The 21,561-nt window shown below is 37.0% G+C and overlaps 1 protein-coding gene across 2 annotated transcripts in view; it reads left to right on the top strand.

Moving 5' to 3' along the window:
• USP34 (ubiquitin specific peptidase 34) overlaps positions 1-21,561 on the top strand; it is a 244,189-nt gene that overhangs the window by 54,700 nt on the left and 167,928 nt on the right. For both annotated transcript variants that reach the window (XM_035721667.2, XM_025468624.3), the window contains exons 4-5: positions 2,537-2,587; positions 2,747-2,896. In XM_035721667.2, coding sequence (XP_035577560.2) covers positions 2,537-2,587; positions 2,747-2,896 — 201 coding nt within the window. The remainder of the gene's footprint in view (positions 1-2,536; positions 2,588-2,746; positions 2,897-21,561) is intronic.

Here is a 21,561-nt window from a genome sequence, read left to right as displayed (position 1 = left end):
TCCTGCTTTTCCCTCTGCCTGTGTCTCTGCCTCTCTCTGTGTATCTCTCATGAATGAATGAATGAATGAATAAATAAATAAACCTTTAAAAAAATTCTAAATTCACTCATAATGTATATAGTTTAGTAATTTGTAATATATTCCCACAGTTGGGGAACTGTCACTACTGTCTGATTTCCATGCTAATGACTTCTTCTTAAGCAAAAATTATATTCCTAATCCACTAGCTTTCCTTTTATCATAGTTTATCAGGGAGCAACATTTTCTTTTTGTTTTTTTTAACATTTGTTTAATTAGACGTAGAATTACTCATTTATTTTATTTTATTCTTTTAAAGATTTATTTATTCATGAGACACAAAGAGAGGCAGAGACATAGGCAGAGGTAGAAGCAGGCTCCTTGCCAGGAGCCTGATGCAGGCCTCGATCCCAGGACCCCAGGATCACACCTAGAGCCAAAGGCTGATGCTTAACTGTTGAGCCACCCAGGCATCCCTATTTTCTTTTAAAGTAATAGGCAGATTCCTTTTTTACTTCTGGAAATAGAATGGCGTTATTTTACTTAGTAAATGTGAGCTTTTGTGAAAGGACAAAAATGTTTTAAACTGATAGGATTTTTAAGGCTTTTTTTTTTAGGGATCATAAAACATTAGAACTTTTTAAACAAAAATGATTCAGCTTTTCGGTAGGTTTCCTAGTGTTTCTATTGTTACCTATAGATCTATGTTAACTTTTTGTATACTACTTAAAATGAGATTGCATTGATACTTTAGGATAATGGCTTCATGTAGCCAGAGTAGGAACAAGAAATGATAAAACCGTTCGTTTGAGTATGTAACCAAGTCCATGAGCAACATTTTACATATCAGATTAGAATTCTGTTAGGACATTTTTTCTTTAAGATTTTATTAAAAAATTTTTTTAAATTTATTTGAGAGATACAAAGGTAGCCCCAGAGATAGGGAGAACAGGAGCTTGGAGGAGAGAGAGAAGCAGGCTCCATCCCAGGACCCTGAGACCATGGTCTGAGCCAAAGTCAGATGCTTAACCAGCTGAGCCAAGGACAGTTTCTAGCTGTGTCCTTGTTGGGCACTAGAAATCTTGACCCTAGACTGAAAATGTAGCATGGTTCATGTGGCCCGTGAATCTCTGTTTAATACCATAGGTGTTTTTACGTTCTGGACTTGTTGAAGACTAAAGCTTCAGTGAGAATAACTTAAAGCTTTATCTATGGTTCTACCAGGAGAAGCTCAGGAAAGGATTTAGGTTTAGTATACTTGCTTTGACAAATGTTTTGACCTGTTTTAGCACAGTTTTTGATATTTTGAAATGTGAGAATTTTATGTGATGCCCTTGATCATTTGTTCTCAAACTTTATTTCAGCAATGGGACTAAGATAAAGCATGTAACAGCAATGAATAAAGGTTTCTTTGGCAGCTAACTTTTTTCAGGTGAAAGTATCTACTAGCTTTCTGATTATAAAAGTAACATTTTCAGTGTGACTAAAAAATACAGAATATACAACTACAGATTTAAGCCTTGAACCTTTCTTTTTCCATCTCAAAAAAGAAAAACCATTGTTAGGAAATAAGTTCAGATTATTTCTGGACATATAAAAAGTAATGAAAATCAGGTTGTATTAATCCTGATTTTTAAAAACATTCAGGATAGTATCTTTCTGTGCCTGTACATAGCTTTTTAAAGAAATAAGCATAAAAATGAATTGCTTAAAGTATATAATTTTAACCCTTTTAATAAATGTATAGAGTTATTTAACCATTACCAAACTCCATTTTTAGAATTGTTCAGTCATCCCAAAAAGAGCCATCATGGTATTCACCTTATTTTTGGAAGCTGCATAAAACACTGGATGGTTATGCCACAATTGAATTAGCCATCCAATTAATGGGTATTTATTGGTAATTTTGAAATATAAATAATTTCATTGAGCATCATTAAACATTTTCCAGCACTACTATTATTAGTTGTTAGTGTAAATAACCAGAAGATGTATCGCTGGGTCAAAGGGAATATGCATTTTAAATGTTGATAAATATTGCCAAATTGTCCTCCAACAAGGTCATACCAGTTTATATTTTCACCAACAGCAGATGAGTGTGCTTTAGAGTAGTTTAAATCATATGTATATAAAGCACATTGTGAAACTTGTGAGTATACCTTTGGGAATTCCAGAGCTCAGTTTTAAAACCACGTAACTAAGTTACTAAATTTTTGTAACAACACAATTCTTTATGGAAACATTTTTGTTTAAAGCAAGATAATATATAGTACATAGCATAGAATGGTTTCTTTAGAGAAGACTTAAAATACATTTTAGAACTGAGCCATATTAGCTTAAGTTAGGGATACTGTTATTCATGATGAGAAGCAATTGCAAAACCTGTTTCAGATTTTATAAACTCAAGTCTTTAGAATATTGTATTTTTTTAATAGACACAGAAAATTATTTTTTTCGGAGATGATTATGTCATAGGATAACCTAATTGTGTTTACTTTTTTTTTTTTTTTTTAATCAGGATATATCAACCCAAGAAAGCAACATATTAGGGGCATTCTGTGATATGAATGTAAGTGTTTATTTTTCTTATTCTCAGGTTTATGGAAAATTTGGTTTTCTGTTCATGTAGGTCTTTGAGTTTAGTTTTATGTCTCATCAGTATCTTTTCCATATTGGTAATAAAATGAAAATTATTCCTGATGAATTTTAAAATATTTTTTTTCCTTAGGATGTAGAAGTACCATTGCATTTGCTTCGTTATGTGTGTTTGTTTTGTGGGAAAAATGGCCTTTCTCTCATGAAGGATTGCTTTGAATTTGGAACTCCTGAAACATTGCCATTTCTTATAGCACATGCATTTATTACAGTTGTATCTAATGTAAGTATTATTTGGAATTGGTTTTAATCTTGGGAGTAATGTCTAGAATTTTAATAACATGAATTTTATGTCCATAAAAGACAAATTTTGAGTAATTGGTGCATTTCCTGGATTATATTGAAAAAATTGATTTCAGAAGCCTTTTTTTAAAAAGATCTTATAATAAAAATGGAATTTGTTTAAAAGTGTTTTTGAATTTGTAGAAGTTATGAATTTAAAATAAGTAAATTTAGCCATTTACTACTTGTAAAATATAATATAGGTAGCTATTCACAAGAATCTTCTCTTGATTCTAACTTTCCTTGCTTGGGAGTTTGTGCGGGGAAATTTTTGGGTTTTTAGAGTTTTACTTGAAAGATGGTTAACTTAGAGAACTCATGTGCCTGACTTTGGTCTGTATTACAAGACCTACTACCATTTTTCTGCATTTTTAAAGAACATATATGTTGTGAATGTCAGTTACTGTGAAGCACAATAAGTATGGTAGCAGAGAGATTTTTTGTTTTATTGAACTTTGTTTTTTTGTGCTTCCCATATACTGAGATTTTTACAAAATGATGGTTTGTGGCATCCTGTGTCAAGCAAGTCAGTTGATGCCATTTTTTCCAACAGCATTTGCTCACTTTGTGTTTGTGTCACTTTGGTAACTTTTGGAACATTTCAAAATTTTTCATTATTTTTATATTTGTTATGGTGATCAGTGATTACAAGTCATTGAAAGCTCCTGTGATGGTTAGCATTTTTTAACAATAAAGAATTTTAATTCAATTTTAAACATTACATTATTTTTGGATATGCTGCTTCATAGTTAATAGACTACAGTATAGTATAAACACAACTTCATGTGCACTGGTAAACCAGAAACATTTGACTTGCTTAATGTCCATACTAGCTTTATAATGGAGGAGCAGAACCGAACCTGTAATATTTCCGAGGTATGCCTGTAATGAAATTGAACATTGTTGCATAGGCTTAAAATTGAGCACTGTTTCATAGGCTTATTTACCATTTGGTTTTTTATAAGTACCTGTTCAAGTCTTTTATCTGTTGTGAAAAGATCACATAATCTGCTTTTTTCCTTACAGATGTATAGATTCCTTACATATTTTATATGCAAATCTTTTGTCTGACATACTTAAATTGCTACTATCTTCTTCCCTACTATGATTGCTTTTCATTGTGTCTCCTGTGTCTCATCAAGAGCTATTATTCCTCAGGCTTAATGGTTTGTAATTTATCAAAAACATTTCGGTAGCCTTATGTTTTCATTTGTGGATGAAGTCTATTTTATCCTAAGGTCATGAACTTATCTTCCTATATTCTAGAAGTTCTATTGTTTCACATTTTGATTACAGCTCAGTTGGAACTGATTTTTGTGTATGGTGTGAGTAATGGATCAAGATTAATTTCTTTTTAAAGCTTTATTTTAGAGCATGTGAGCAGGAGGGGTAGAGGGAGGGAGGCAGGAATCTCAGGCGGACTTCACGCTGAGTGTAGAGCCTGATGGAGGGCTCGATCTCATGACCCTGACATCATGACTTAAGTCAAAACCAAGAGTTGGACCCCTTAACCCACTGTGCCACCTAGGTGCCCCTAATTTTCTTTTTCTTATAGATAACCATTGGTCCCAATACTTTAGCAAAGACAATCCTTTCTTCATTTCCATTTCTCAGTATGAGTTTTTGATATAAATTAGGTGTTTTATGTGCATGGGTCTGGGATTTTTAATACACTACATTGGTCTCTTTGCTTAATCTTTAGCTATTTGCCCAGCATCCTAATTTCTGGAGCTTCATAACCAGACTTGCTGTCTGGTAAAGGGAGTTCTAATTAATCTGTCATTCTTTTTTTTTGTAAAGTATAATTGACATATAGCTTATATTAGTTTGAGATATAGAATGTAGTAAACCAATATTTGTATATATTGCAAAATCACAATAAGTCTAGTTAACATCCATTCCTATTCATAGTTAACAATTCTTTTTTCTTATCATGAGAACTTTTTTTTTTTTTTTAAGATTTTATTTATTTACTCAGGAGAGAGAGAGAGAGAGGCAGAGACACAGGCAGAGGGAGAAGCAGGCTCCATGCAGGGAGCCCAATGTGGGACTTGATCTCGGGCCTCCAGGATCACACCCTGGGCTGAAGGTGGCACTAAACTGCTGAGCCACAGGGGCTGCCCTTATCATGAGAACTTTTAAGAATTAATTCTTACTTGGCAACTTTCACATATGCAATACAATGTAGTTGATTATAGACAACGTGCTGTATATTACGTCGCCATACCCTATCATTTTTAAAGAGCGTTTTGGCTCCTTGTGGAACTTTCTCTTTGGAATCAATGCCTTATTTCTGCATATATACCTTTTGGGTTACCATGAATCTGTTGATTTAAGAGAATGGTCATCTCTGCAGTATTGAGTCTCTTTATCTCTAAATATGGTAAATGTATTTTTATTTACGTGTTCTTAAATTTCTCTCATAATTTTCTTTGTTTCTGTATAGACTTGTTTTTTTCTTTTTTTTTTTTTTTTAACAGTATTTATTTTTTTCTTTGAAGTAGGCTACATGCCCATTGTGGGGCTCAGAATTATCACTCTGAGATCACAAGTCGCATGCTCTACAGACTGAGTTAGCCAGGCACCCCTGATAATAATTTTTTAATCATTTTATTTTATTTCATCATTAAAAACACACTTTTTCAATCCCCATCCTCTATTTTCCTCATCTCTCTCATCCCTCATCCCCTCTCATAACTATCAGTTCTCTACAGTTAAGAATTTCTGGTTTTGTCTCTTATTTTCCTTTACTCATTTGTTGTTTCTTAAATTCCACATATGAGTGATGAATTCATATGGCATTTATCTTTCTCTGACTGATTTATTTAGCTTTGTATTATACTTTCTCTAGCTCTATCCATGTCCTTGAAAATGCCAAAATTTTATTCTTCTATGGCTGAGTAATACTCCATTACATATGTGCGACATCTTCTTTAATCATTTATTTGTCAGTGGATACTTGAGCTGCTTCCATAGTTTGGCTATTGTAAGTAATGCTACAGTAAAATACCCAGTAGTGTCATTACTGTATTGTAGGGTAGTTCTGTTATTTCCTTCAGGAACCTCTGTACTGTTTTCCATGGTGGCTGTGTCATTTTGCATTCCTACCAATAGTGAAGGAGGGTTCCTTTTTCTCCATATCCTTGTCAGCATTTTTTTTTTTTTTTTGGTATTTTTTATATTGGCCATTCTGACAGGTATGAGGTGGTATCATTGTGATTTTCATTTTCATTTCCCTGATGATGAGTGATGTTGAGTATCTTTCCATGTGTTTGCTAGCCATCTGTATGTTTTCTTTGGAGAAATATGTTAATATTTTCTGCCTATTTTTAATTGGATTGTTTTTTGTACGTATGTGTTGCTTAAGTTCTTTATGTATTTTGGATATTAACCCTTTATCAGATATGTCATTTGCAAGTATCTTCTCCCATTCAGTAGGTTGCCTTTTTGTTTTATTGTTTCCTTTACTGTGCAGAGACTTCAAAATTTTTATTTTTTAAAATTTACTCCAGAGTGAGTGAGAGAGCATGAACAGGGAGGGGAGAGGGAAAGGGAGAAGCAGACTTCTTGCTAAGCAAGGAGCCCAGTTTGGGGCTGGAACCTGACATGGGTCTTGATTCCAGGACCCCGAGGTTGTGACCTGAGCCGAAGGCATATGCTTAACTAACTGAGCCACCCAGGCACCCCCAAGACTTTTTATTTTGATGTAGTCCCAGTAGTTTATTTTTGTTTTGGTTTCTGTTGCCTCAGGAGATATATCTAGAAAAATGTTTCTGTGGCTAATGTCAGAGCTTTTAGGACTTTTGTTGTTTCAGGTCTTATATTTAAGGCCTTAATCCACGTTGAGTTTATGTTTTTTGTATTGTGTAAGAAAGTAGTCCAATTCCATTCTTTCTGGATGCAACTATTTAGTTTTCCCAATACCATTTGTTAAAGAGGCTTTTTCCCATTGTGTTCATGTCTTCTTTATGACCATATACTTGGTTTATTTCTAGGCTTTCTGTTCTAAAGCATTTGTAAAAACTTTTTTTATTGACACAGAGCATGCACAAGCAGAGGAAGTGGGACAGGGAGAAGGAGGCTTTCCAACTGAGCAGGGAGCCAGATGTGGGGCTCAGTCCCGGAACATGGGGATTGTGACCTGAGCTAAAGGCAGACTCTTAACTGACTGAGCCCCCAGGCATGGGCTTTCTGTTCAGGTCCATTGATCTATGTGACTGTTTTTGTCTCTGTACCATACTGTTTTTTTTTTTTTTTAAGATTTATTTTTAAAGATTTATTTGTTTGATAGAGAAGAGAGAACACAAGCAGGGGAAGCAGCAGAGGGAGACAGAGAAGAGGCTCAAGCAGGCTCCCTGCTGAGCAGGGTTTCCTGACATGCGGCTGGATTTCAGACCTGGAGATCATAACCTGAGGCAAAGACAGACATTTAGCTAACTGAGCTACCTATTTATTTATGTTAGAGAGTGTGAGCTAGAGGATGGCAGAAGGAGAGGGAGATAGAGGATCCCAAGCAGACTCCACACTTCATTGTGGGTCCTGTGACCTGGAGATCACTTGGTTTCCAAGTGGAAACCAAGCAGACACTTAACTGACTGAGCCACCGAGGCGCCCCTAGTACCATTCTGTCTTGATTACTGCAGCTTTGTAATACAGCTTGAAATCTGGAATTGTAATACTTAGATTTGTTTTCCTTTGTCAAGATTGCTTTGTCTATTCAAGATCTTTTGTGGATCCATATAAATTATAGTCTGGATTCTTCTACTTCTGTGAAAAATGCTGTCAGTATTTGGATCGGGTTTGCATTAAATATGTAGATTGTAAAATTGTAGATGGTTTTGGGTAGTATGGATATTTTAACAATATTTGTCAAACCCATGAGCCTTTCTGTTTCTTTGCATTGTATTGTGTTGAATTTCTTTTGTCAGTGTTTTATAGTTTTCAGAGTATAAATCTTTTATCTCCTTGATTAAGTGTATTCTTAAGTATTATTTTGGGTGCCATTGTAAATTTTTTTTTGTATATTTTTTTTATTGGAGTTTGATTTGCCAACATATAGCATAACACCCAGTGCTCATCCTGTCAAGTGCCCCCCTCAGTGCCCATCACCCGTCACTCCAACCCCCTGCCCACCTCCCCTTCCACCACCCCTTGTTCGTTTCCCAGAGTTAGGTATCTTTCATGTTTTGTCACCCTCACTGATATTTCCCACTCATGTTCTCTCCTTTCCCCTTTATTCCCTTTCACTATTTTTTATATTCCCCAAATGAATAAGACCATATAATGTTTGTCCTCCGATTGACTTACTTCACTCAGCATAATACCCTCCAGTTCCATCCACGTTGAAGCAAATGCTGGGTATTTGCTGTTTCTCATGGCTGAGTAATATTCTATTGTATACATAAACCACATCTTCTTTATCCATTCATCTTTCGATGGACACCGAGACTCCTTCCACAGTTTGGCTATTGTGGACATTGCTGCTATAAACATCAGGGTGCAGGTGTCCTGGTGTTTCACTGCATCTGTATCTTTGGGGTAAATCCCCAGCAGTGCAATTGCTGGGCCATAGGGGAGTTCTATTTTTAACTCTTTGAGGAACTTCCACACAGTTTTCCAGAGTGGCTGTACCAATTCACATTCCCACCAACAGCGCAAGAGGGTTCCCCTTCTCCACATCCTCTCCAACATTTGTTGTTTCCTGTCTTGTTAGTTTTCACCATTCTCACTGGTGTGAGGTGGTATCTCATTGTGGTTTTGATTTGTATTTCCCTGATGGCCAGTGATGTGGGGCATTTTCTCATGTGCTTGTTGGCCGTGACTATGTCTTCCTCTGTGAAATTTCTGTTCATGTCTTTTGCCCATTTCATGATTGGATTGTTTCTTTGGTGCTGAGTTTCATAAGTTCTTTATAGATCTTGGATACTAGCCCTTTATCTGATAGGTCATTTGCAAATATCTTGTCCCATTCTTTTAGTTTTGTTGACTGTTTCTTTTCCTGTGCAGAAGCTTTTTATCATAAGTCCCAATAATTCATTTTTGCTTTCGTTTCCCTTGCCTTCATAGATGTATCTTGTAAGAAGTTGCTGTGGCCAAGTTCAAAAAGGGTGTTGCCTGCATTCTCCTCTAGGATTTTGATGGATTCTTGTCTCACATTTAGATCTTTCATCCATTTTGAGTTTATCTTTGTGTATGGTGTAAGAGAATGGTCCAGTTTCATTCTTCTGCATGTGGCTGTCCTGTTTTCCTAGCACCATTGATCGAAGAGACTGTCTTTTTTTCCAGTGGATAGTCTTTCCCGCTTTGTCGAATATTAGTTGACCATAGAGTTGAGGGTCCACTTCTGGATTCTCTATTCTATTCCACTGATCTATGTGTCAGTGTGCCAGTAGCACACTGTCTTGATGACAACAGCTTTGTAGTACAACCTGAGATCTGGCATTGTGATGCCCCCAGCTCTGGTTTTCTTTTTCAATATTCCCCTGGCTATTCGGGGTCTTTTCTGATTCCACACAAATCTTAAGATGATTTGTTCCAACCCTCTGAAGAAAGTCCATGGTATTTTGATAGGGATTGTATGAAATGTGTAAATTGCCCTGGGTAGCTTTGACATTTTCACAATATTAATTCTTCCAATCCATGAGCATGGAATATTTTTCCATCTCTTTGTGTCTTCCTCAATTTCTTTCAGAAGTGTTCTGTAGTTCTTAGGGTATAGATCCTTTACCTCTTTGGCTAGGTTTATTCCTAGGTATCTTCTGCTTTTGGGTGCAGTTGTAAATGGGATTGACTCCTTAACTTCTTTTTCTTTAGTCTCATTGTTAGTGTATAGAAATGCCTCTGATTTCTGGGCATTGATTTTGTATTCTGCCACACTGCCGAATTGCTGTATGAGTTCTAGCAATCTTGGGGTGGAGTCTTTTGTGTTTTCTATGTACAGTATCATGTCATCTGCAAAGAGGGAGAGTTTGACTTCTTCTTTGCCAATTTGAATGCCTTTTATTTCTTTATGTTGCCTGATTGCTGAGGCTAGGACTTCTAGTACTATGTTAAATAGCAGTGGTGAGAAGGGGACATCCCTGTTGTGTCCCTGATCTTAGGGGAAAGGCTCCCAGTGTTTCCCCATTGAAAATGATACTCGCTGTGGGCTTTTCATAGATGGCTTTTAAGATGCTGAAGAATGTTCCCTCTATCCCTCCACTCTGAAGAGTTTTGATCAGGAATGGATGCTGTATTTTGTCAAATGCTTTCTCTGCATCTATTGAGAGGATCATATGGTTCTTGTTTTTTCTCTTGTTGATATGATCAATCACATTGATTGCTTTACGAGTGTTGAACCAGCCTTGCATCCCCGGGATAAATCCTACTTGGTCATGGTGAATAATCTTCTTAATGTATTGTTGGATCCTATTGGCTAGTATCTTGTTGAGAATTTTTGCCTCTGTGTTCATCTGGGATATTGGTCTATAATTCTCCTTTTTGCTGGGGTCTTTGTCTGGGTTTGGAATTAAGGTGATGCTGGCCTCATGAAACGAGTTTGGAAGTATTCCATCACTTTCTATCTTTCGGAACAGCATTAGTAGAATAAGTATTGTTTCTTCTTTAAAGCATTTGATAGAATTCCCCTGGGAAGCCATCTGGCCCTGGACTTTTGCGTCTTGGGAAGTTTTTGGTTACTGCTTCAATTTCCTCCCTGGTTATTGGCCTGTTCAGGTTTTCTACTTCTTCCTGTTCCAGTTTTGCTACTTTGTAATTTTCCAGAAATGCGTCCATTTCTTCTAGATTGCCTAATTTATTGGTGTATAGCTGCTCATAATATGTTTTTAAAATCATTTGTATTTCCTTGGTATTGGTTGTGATCTCTCCTTTTTCATTCGTGATTTTATTAATTAGAGTCTTTTCTGTTTTGTTTTTAATAAGGCTGGCTAATGATTTGTTTATCTTACTAATTCTTTCAAAGAACCAACTCCTGGTTTTGTTGATCTGTTCTACAGTTCTTCTGGTTTCTATTTCACTGAGTTCTGCTCAAATCTTTATTATCTCTCTTCTGCTGGGTGTAGGTTTTATTTGTTGTTCTTCAGTTCCTTTAGGTGCAAGGTTAGCTTGTGTATTTGAGTTTTTTCCAGTTTTTTGAGGGATGCTTGTATTGTAATGTATTTCCCTCTTAGGACTGCTTTTGCTGTATCCCAAAGGTTTTGAACGGTTGTATCTTAATTCTCCTTAGTTTCCATGAATCTTTTTAATTCTTCTCTAATTTCCTGGTTGACCCCTTTCATCTTTTAGCAAGATGGTCTTTAACCTCCATGTGTCTGAATTTCTTCCAAATTTCTTCTTGTGATTGAGTTCAAGTTTCAAAGCATTATGGTCTGAAAATATGCAGGGGACAATCTCAATCTTTTGGTATCGATTGAGACCTGATTTGTGACCCAGTGTATGGTCTATTCTGGAGAAAGTTCCATGTGCACTTGAGAACACTGTGTATTCAGTTGCGTTTGGATGTAAAGTTCTGTAAATATCTGTGAAATCCATCTGGTCCAGTGTATCATTTAAAGCTCTTGTTTCTTTGGAGATGTTGTGCTTAGAAAATCTGTCATTTTTAGAAAGCACCGTGTTGAAGTCTCCCAGTATTAGTGTATTATTATCTAAGTATGTCTTTACTTTGGTTAATTGATATACTTGGTAGCTCCCACATTAGGGGCATAAATATTCATGATTGTTATGTCCTCTTGTTGGATGGGCCCGTTAAGTATGATATAGTGTCCGTCTTCATGTCTTACTACAGTCTTTGGGGGTAAACTTTAATTTATCTGATATGAGGATTGCTACCCTTGCTTTCTTTTGAGGACCATTTGAATGGTAAATGGTTCTCCAGTCTTTCATTTTCAGGCTGTCAGTGCCCTTAGGTCTAAAATGAGTCTCTTGTAGACAGATGGGTCTTACTTTTTTATCCAGTCTGAAACCCTGCGTCTTTTGATGGGATCATTAAGCCCATTCACGTTCAGAGTTACTATTGAAAGATATTAATTTAATGTCATCATAATACCTATTCAGTCCCTGTTTTTGTGGATTATTTCTTTGGGCATCCTCTTTCTTTTACAGAGTCCCCCTTAATATTTCTTGCAGAGCTAGTTTGGAGGTCACATATTCTTTCAGTTTCTGCCTATCTTGGAAGCTCTGTATCTCTCCTCCTATTCTGAATGAGAGCCTTGCTGGATAAAGTATTCTTGGCTGCATGTTCTTCTCATTTAGGACCCTGAATATATTCTGCCCATCCTTATTCTGCTGTCCTTTTATTTGGCCTGCTAGGTCTCTGTGGAGAGATCTGCTGTTAATCTTTTTTTTTTTTTTTTTTTTTTTAATTTTTATTTATTTATGATAGTCACAGAGAGAGAAAGAGAGAGAGGCAGAGACACAGGCAGAGGGAGAAGCAGGCTCCATGCACCGGGAGCCCGACGTGGGATTCGATCCCGGGTCTCCAGGATCGCGCCCTGGGCCAAAGGCAGGCGCCCAACCGCTGCGCCACCCAGGGATCCCAGATCTGCTGTTAATCTAATAGTTCTCCCCATATAAGTCTCTTGCTGCTTTAAGGATTTTCTCTTTATCTTTGGAATTTGCAAGTTTCACTATTAAATGTCGAGGTGTTGAACGGATTTTATTGATTTTGGGGGGGGACCTATCTCCTGTATCTGAATGCCTGTTTTCCTCCCCAAATTAGGGAAGTTCTCAGCTATGATTTGTTCAAACATGCTTTCTGTTCCTCTCTCCCTTTCGGCATCCTCTGGAACCCCAATTAAACGTAGATTTTTCCTTCTGAGACTGTCATTTATTTCCCTTAATGGTCTTTTAATTGTTTTTCTCTATTTTCCTCAGCTTCCTTCCTTACCATCAACTTGTGTTCTATGTCACACATTCTTCCTCCTCATTAACCCTCATTGTTAGGACCTCCAGTTTGGATTCCATCTCATTTAATTGATTATTTCTATATTTCTATATTTATTTATTTATTTTTAAATTTAATTTATTTTTAATTTCGGCCTGATTAGATCTAAATTCTGGAGTCATGAAGTCTCTTGAATCCTTTATGCTTTTTCCCAGGGTCACCAGTACCTTTATAATTGTGCTTCTGAATTGACTTTCTGACATCGAATTGTAATCCAAATTCTGTGACTCTGTGGCAGAGAGTACTGTTTCTGATTCTTTCTTTTGTGGTGAGTTCTTCTTTCTAGTCATTTTGTTCAGTGCAGAGTGGCTTAAAATGAGTTGTACTTGTTAGAGGCACAGACTCTTCTCTCTGTAGTGTTCTAGCTATTCTCTCTTTAAGTCTCAGGTCGAATTCATAGGTTTTCAGGATGATTTGAAAGTTATCTAGGTAAGTTGGTGGGGACAGGGGACTTGGGGACTCTATTCCTCTGCCATCTTGTTCCACCCCCCCTTTAAAAAAATTTAAATCCATCTTACATATTATGTATTAGATTCAGAGGTCACTGATTCATCAGTCTTTTTTTTTTTTTTTTTTGGTGCAAAATGGTGGTTTTATTAAAGCTGATTCATCAGTCTTATGTACATCAGGTGCCATCCTTAATATCCATCACCCAGTTACCCCATCCCTCCACCTCCAGTAACCCTTAGTTTATTTCCTATGATTAAGGGTCTCTTACGGTTTTTCTCCCTCTCAGATTTTTTTTTTTAAATTTTCATTTATTTATGATAGTCACACAGAGAGAGTGAGAGAGAGAGAGAGAGAGAGAGAGGCAGAGACAGGCAGAGGGAGAAGCAGGCTCTATGCACCGGGAACCCAACATGGGATTCGATCCCGGGTCTCCAGGATCGTGCCCTGGGCCAAAGGCAGGCGCTAAACCACTGCGCCACCCAGGGATCCCTCTCCCTCTCAGATTTTGTCTCACTTTTTCCCTCCTCCTCTATGATCCTCTGTTTTGTTTCTTAAATTGTATATATGAGATCATGTGATAATTGTCTTTCTCTGATTGACTTACTTCACTTAGCATAATACCCTCTAGTTTCATCCATGTTGTTCAAATGGCAAGATTTATTTTTTGATGGTTGAATAATACTCCATTGTGTGTGTGTGTGTGTTTGTGACATCATCTTTATCCATTCATCTGTTGATGGACATCTGAGAACTTTCCATAGTTTGGCTGTTGTGGACGTACATTGCTAGTATAAACATTGAGTGTAGGTACTCCTTGGGATCATTACATTTGTATCTTTGGGATAAACCCCAGTAGTACAATTGCTGGGTCCTAGGGGAGCTTTATTTTCAACTTTTGAGGAACCTTCTTACCATTTTCCAGAGTGGCTACACCAGCTTTGCATTCCTACCCACAGAGTAAGAGGGTTCTCCTTTTTCTGTGTCCTCGCCAACACTTGTCATATCCTGAATTGTTAATTTTAGCATTCTCACTGGTGTGAGTTGGTATCTCCTTGTGGTTTTGATTTGTGATTTTGATTTGTATTGTGGTTTTGACGTGTATTTCCCCAATGCCAAGTGACGTTGAACATTTTTTTTCACGTTTCTGTTGGCCAATTTTATGGCTTCTTTGGAGAAATGTCTTTTCATGTCTTCTGCCCATTTCTTGATTGGATTATTCTTTTGGGTGTTGAGTTTAATAAGTTCTTTATAGATTTTGGGTACTAGCCCTTTATCTGAGAAGAAATTTGCAAATATCTTCTCCTATTTCGTAGGTTGCTTTTTAGTTTTGTTGACTGTTTCCTTTGCTGTGCAAAAGCTTTTTATCTTGATGAAGTCCTAGTAGTTCATTATTGCCTTTGTTTTCCTTGCCTTTTGAGATGTGTTTAGCAAGAAGTTGCTGCAACAGAGGTCACAGAGGTTGCTGCCTATGTTCTCTAGGATTTTGATAGATTCCTGTCTCATATTTAGGTCGTTGATCCATTTTGAGTTTATTTTTGCGTATAGTGTAAGGAAATGGTCCAGTTTCATACTTCTGCATATGGCTATCTAATTTTCCAACATCATAGTTGAAGAGACTGTATTTTTCTTGGATATTCTTCCTGCTTTGTTGAAGAGTAGTTAACATAGACTTGAGGGTCCATTGCTGGGTTCTCCTTTGTTCCATTGATGTATATCTGTTTTTTGTGCCAGTACCATACTGTCTTGATGATTACAGCTTTGTAATAGAGCTTGAAGTCCAGGATGTATCTAACAACTGCTTTCTTTTTTTTTTTTTTTTTAAACTTTTATTTATTTATGATAGGCACACAGTGAGAGAGAGAGAGAGGCAGAGACACAGGCAGAGGGAGAAACAGGCTCCATGCACTGGGAGCCCGATGTGGGATTCGATCCTGGGTCTCCAGGACCGCGCCCTGGGCCAAAGGCAGGCGCCAAACCGCTGCGCCACCCAGGGATCCCTAACAACTGCTTTCTTAGCCATTGCACTCCTTCACATTGGCATTGTTTCCATTCAGAAAACTGCCTGTCTCTCTTCTACAGGATTTTTAAAAAAGATTTCATTTATTTATTGATGAGACAGAGAGGGAGGCAGAGACATAGGCAGAAGGAGAAGTAGGCTCCCCAGGGGAGCCAGATGCAGGACTCGATTCTAGGACCTTGAGATGACAACCTGAGCCAAAGGCAGACGCTCAGCCACTGAGCCACCCTGGTGTCCCAAATGATCTTTAATGTGTCTTGCAGGGCTGGCTGGTTTAGTGATTACAGATTCTTTTAGTTTATGTTTGTCCTGGAAGCTTTTTATGTCTCCTATTTTTTTTTTTAAGATTTTATTTATTTATTCATGAGAGACACACACAGAGAGAGAGGCAGAGACATAGGCAGAGGGAGAAGCAGGCTCCATGTAGGGAGCCCAGTGCGGGACTCGATCCCCGGACTCCAGGATCACACACTGGACCCAAAGGCAGGCACTAAACCGCCCAGGGATCCCCTTTCCTTCTATTTGAATGGCAGCCTAGCTGGATAAAGTATTGTTGTCTACATATTTTTTTCATTTAGTATCCTGAATATATCATTCCAGTCCTTTCTGGCCTGCCAGGTCTATGTGGATTGGTCTGCTGCCAATCTAATGTTTCTACTGTGTAGATTATGTACCTCTTGTCCTGAACTGCTTTCAGATTTTTTCTTTGTCTCTGATATTTGCAAGTTTTACTATCCTATGTTGGTGTGTTGACTATTTTTATTGATCTTGAGGGAGGGTTGTCTTAGCCTCCTGGACTTGAATGCCTGTTTCTTTGCCCAGATTAGGGAAGTTCTCAGCTGTAATTTGCTCTGATAATTCTTCTGACCAACCCCTCCTTCCTCTTCTGAGCTCCCAATTATTCTAATATCGTTTAGCTTTGTGGTACCACTTATCTCTGTTTCTTCCCTCATGATCCAGTAGTTAATCTCTTTTTGTGCCCTGCTTTTTTTTGTTCTCTTACGTTACCATATTTTTTTTTAAAGATTTTATTTACTTATTCATGAGAGACACACAGTAAGAGAGAGAGGCAGAGACACAGGCAGAGGGAGAAGCAGGCCCCATGCAGGGAGCCCGACGGACTCGATCCCAGGTCCCCAGGATCACACCCTGGGTTGAAGGCGGCGCTAAACCACTGAGGCACCTGGGCTGCCCAGGTTGTCGTCTTTATCACAATTTCTCTCTTCTGCCACATTTATCCTGGAGTTGTATCCTCCATTTTTTAATTGCACCCCATTAGTAGCCTCATTTTGTTTTAAAGATTATTTATTTATTTATTTATTTATTTATTTATTTATTTGAGACCTAGAGGGAGAGGCAGAGACATAGAGGGAGAAGCAGGCTTCCTGTGGGGAGCCAATGTGGGACTTGATCCCAGGATCACGACCTGACCCAAAGACAGATGCTCAACCACTGAGCACCCAGGCACCCTCATTAATAGTCTTTTTGATCTTGACTTGATTATATTTTAGTTCTTGTATTTCACCCGAAAAGGATTCCCTAATGTCTTCTATAGGTTTTTGAAGCCCAGCTAGTGTCTTTATTATCATTATTCTGAACTCTGGTTCCAAATTGTTACTTATATCATATCCCATACTGATTAGGTCTTTGGCACTCTGTTATGCCTCTTGTTCTCTTTTTTAAGGTACATTTTTCCATCTTGTTATTCTTGCAGAGTGTTGTCACTTTTCTGTTTGTAGAGTTTCAGCTATTCTTTTAGAAGTAGATCTCTGGTTGAGTTTGCAGTAGATCTCTGGTTGAGTTTGCAGGTGTTTAGAATAATTTGATAGCTGATAATTTGAATTCCTCAGACTAGAGGAAACTAAGGTCTCCTACTCTTTTGCCTCTTGGACTCTGCCCTGCCCTGGCTTGGTTTTTCTTAATTTCTATTTCTGCTGCTTCATTATTAGTGCATAGATATGCAGTGGATTTCTTTACATTGATTTTGTATCTTGTGATTTAATGAATTCATTTCCTAGTTCTAGTTTTTTGGTGAGTCTTTAGGGAATTGTATAGTATCATATCATCTGCAAATAGTGAAAATTTTATTTCCTCCTTACCAGTTTCAATGCCTTTTATTACATTTTCTTGTCTAATTGTTGTGGCTATTGATCTCTACTACTATCTTGAATTAGAGTGATGAGAGGAACATCCTTATCTTGTTCCTGTCTTTAGGATAAGAGCTTTCAAGTTTTTCACGAATGAATTTGATACTGACTGTGGGTTTTCCATATCAGGCCTTTATTAGGTTGAGATATATTCCCTCTAGACATACTCTATTGACGGTTTTTACCATAAATGGGTGTTGTACTTTGTCACATGCTTTTTCTGCACTTCTTGAAATGATCATATAGTTTTTGTTCGTTCTCTTATAGATATGATGTGTCATGTTGGTTGATTTACGAGTATTGAGCCATCTTGCGTCCCAGGAATAAACGCCACTCAAATATGGTGTATGATTTTTATTAATGTTTTGTTGGATTTGGTTTGCTAATAATGGTTTTTTTTTTTTTTTTTTTGAGGATTTTCGCATCCATAGTCATAAGAGCTCTTGGTTTGTAGTTTTTGTGTGTGTGTGTGTGTGTGTTTTGGTATTGGGGTGATAACTGATCACCTGGAATGAATTTGGAAGTTTTCCTTCCATCTCTGTTTTTGTGGAATAGTTTGTATTAACTCTTATTTAAATGGTTGGTAGAAACATCTGTGAAGTCATGTGGCCATGTACTTTTGTCCTCTGGGGGTTTTTTGATTACTGATTCAACTTCATTGCTGGTATTTGTTCCGTTCAAATTTTCTATTTATTCTTGGTTTACTTTGGTAAGTTACATGTTTCTCTAAGAATTTTTCCATTTATTTTAAGTTGTCCAGTTTATTTGCATCTAGGTTTTCATAATATTCTGTTAAAATTGTGTTTCTTTGGTGGTATTATTTCTCCTTTTTCATTAATTTTGTTTCCTTGGTTTCTCTTTCTTCTTAGGAATCATGCTAGATGCTTATCTCTTTTGTTCATCTTCTCAAAGAACCATCTCCTGGTTTCATCTGTTTTATTGTTTCTTTTTAGTTTGTATATCATTTATTTCTACTCTGGTCTTTATTATTTCCTTTCTTTTCCTGAATTTGGGGTTTTTTAAAATTTTTTTTCTGAATTTGGGTTTTGTTTGTTCTTTTTCTAGCTTCTTTAGGTGTAGAGTTAGGTTGTATATTTGAGATTGTTCATACTCCTTAAGGTAGGCCTATATTGCTCCATACTTTCCTTTTTTAACATTTTATTTTTAAGTAATGTTAACACTCAAAGTGGGGCTTGAACTCATATCCTTGAAATCAACAGTTGCATGCTCTACTGACTGAGCCAGCCAAGCGCCCCTATCACTTCTCTCTTAGAACCACTTTTTCCATATCCTAAAGATTTTGGATGACTGTGTTTTCATTTTCATTTGTTTCCATGTAATGTTTGATTTCCTCTGATTTTTTTTTCCCTTGACCCATTCACTATTTAGTAGCATGTTATTTAATCTCCATGTATTTGTGGTTTTCCCAAATTTTTTCTTGTGGTTGATTGCTAGTTCATAGCATTGTGGTTAGAAAAGATGTATGGTATGACTTCAGTTCTAAATTTGTTGACATTTGGTTTTTGGCCTTGTATGTATTTTGGAGAATGTTTCATGTGCAATTGATGGAGAATGTTTCATGTGCAATTGAAGAGAATGTGAATTCTGTCTTAGGGTGGAATGTTCTGAATATGTTAAATCCATGTCCAGTGTGTCATTCAAAGCTGCTGTTCACTTATTGATTTTTCTGTTTGGATGGTCTGTCCGTTGATGTATATGGAGTGTTAACGCCCCCTACTGCTATTATATTACTATTGATTCTTTTAAGTTCATTATTAACTATTTTATGTATTTGGGAGCTCTCATGTTTGGTGCATAAATATTTATAATTGTTATATCGTGTTGGATTGTCCCTGTATTATTCTATGGTGTCTTTGTTTCTTGTTACAATCTTTGTTTTAAAGTCTTATTTTGTCTGGTGTAAGTATTGCTTCCTTGGCTTTCTTTGGATAGCTATTGGCATGACAAATGTTTCTCCATCTCCTCACTTTTTTTTAGTTTGTTTGTTTATTTATTTATTTATTTAAGTTTTATTTATTTAGAGGGGGAGTGCACACAATTGGGGGAGGACCCGAGGGAGCGGGACAGGAAGACACTGTGCTAAGCCTGATGTGGGGCTGGATCCCATGACCCTGAGATCCAGGCATCCCTCCATCCCCTCACTTTCAATTTCCACATGTCTTTCAGTGTAGAAGGAGTCTTGTTTTATTATCCATTCTATCACTCTGTGTGTGTGTGTGTGTGTGTGTGTGGTTTTGTTTTTTGTTTTGTTTTCTGGTAATATTTGAGTGAGAGAGAGAATGTGAGCAGGGGCAGAGGGAGAGGGAGAAACAGACTCCCTGCTTAGCATGGAGGCCAATGTGGGGCTTGTTCCAGAACCCTGGGATCGTGATCTGAGCTGAAGGCAGACACTTAACCAATTGAGCCACCCAGGTGCTGCACTCTGTGCCTTTGATTGATGTGTTTAATCTGTTTACATTCAGAGTACTTATTGATAGATATGTATTGCCATTTTGTTATTTGTTTTATGGTTGTTTGTATAGATTTTTTTCCCTGATCCTTTCTTCCTTGTACTCTTTCATTGTTTATTGGCTTTAGCAATATAACTGGATTCCTTTCATTTCATTGTTTGTATATTTATTACTGGTTTTTGATTTGTGGTTGCCATTAGGTTTGTATTTAAATTTCAGCGTATAGTAGTCTGTATTAAGTTGATGGTCACTTCAGGTTATTTTTTAAAGATTTATTTCAGTGAGATTGAGAGAGCAAACAATCATGAGTGGGGGGAAAGGGCAGAGAGAGAGAATCCTTAAGCAGACTCCTCAGCGAGTGAGGAGCTAGACATGGGGCTTGATCTTCTGGGAGCATGACCTGAGTTAAAATCAGACATCCCACTGAGTGAGCCACCCAGATGTCCCTTAAGTTTATTTACATGGTTTTATTTTCTTAAATTTTAGATTCTGTTATAGTTAAGCAGAAACTAATAATATAATTTTATATGTTAAGTTTAAATCCCTTCCTAACCCTTCTTTTTACAGTGTTTCAGGAATATGGTGTCATATTTCACATGCTTTTTTCTTTTTAAGATTTTATTTATTTATTTGACAGAGAAAGAGAGCCCAAGCAGGAGGAAGGCGGAGTGCGAAGTAGGCTCCCAGCTGAACAGGAAGCCCTACTTTGGACTCAGTACTGGGACCCTGGTATCATGGTCTAAGCCAAAGGCAGATACCCAACTGACAGAGCCACTCATGTGCCCCTGCTTTTTGTCTTCATTTTCTCTTTACTTTTTACTCCAAGAGTCCCCTTAGTATTTGTTGTAGGTCTGGTTTAATGGACATGAACTCAATTAGTTTATGTTTGATAAACTCTTTATTTCTCTTAATTCTGAATGATAGTTTTTGCTAGAAAGAGTATTAGTGGCTGCAGATTTTTCCTCTGAGCACTTTGAATATATTATAACATGCCCTTCTGGTTTGCAGTTTCTGCTGAAAAATGTGCTCATAACCTTAAGGGTTTTCCTTGTATGTAACTATCTTCTCTTGCTGTTTTAAATTTTTTTGTATTACTAATTTTTGTCATTTTAATTACTATATGTTTTGGTGTGGATCTTCTTGGATTTAATTTGTGGGGATATATGTGCCTCCTGGATCTGGATATCTGTTTCCTTTCCCAGAGTAGGGAAGTTTACAGCTGCTATTTCTTCAAATCAAATTTCTGCCCCCATCTCTATTCTTCTGAGATCCCTGTAATTCAGATGTTAATATGCTTGATGGAGTCACTGATCCCCTAAGACGATTCTCTACTTGCACAATTATTTTTCCTCTACTCAGCTTGTTTACTTTCCATTACTCTTATTTTCTAGGTCATTAATTCATTCCTGTGCTGCTTCTAGCCTGCTATTTATTCCAAGTGTGTTTTACATTTCATTTGTTTTGTCTTGATCTCTGATTTTTTTTTTTTTTTAATCTCGTTAAGGATTTCAGTGATGTCCTCCACTCTTATCTCAAGTCCGGTTGGTATCTTATGATCATTAATTTAAATTCTCTATAATT

The sequence above is a fragment of the Canis lupus genome, chromosome 10 (genome assembly GCF_003254725.2).
Source record: "Canis lupus dingo isolate Sandy chromosome 10, ASM325472v2, whole genome shotgun sequence".
Classification (NCBI taxonomy): domain Eukaryota; kingdom Metazoa; phylum Chordata; class Mammalia; order Carnivora; family Canidae; genus Canis; species Canis lupus.
This window is presented reverse-complemented; position numbering and strand designations above follow the sequence as displayed.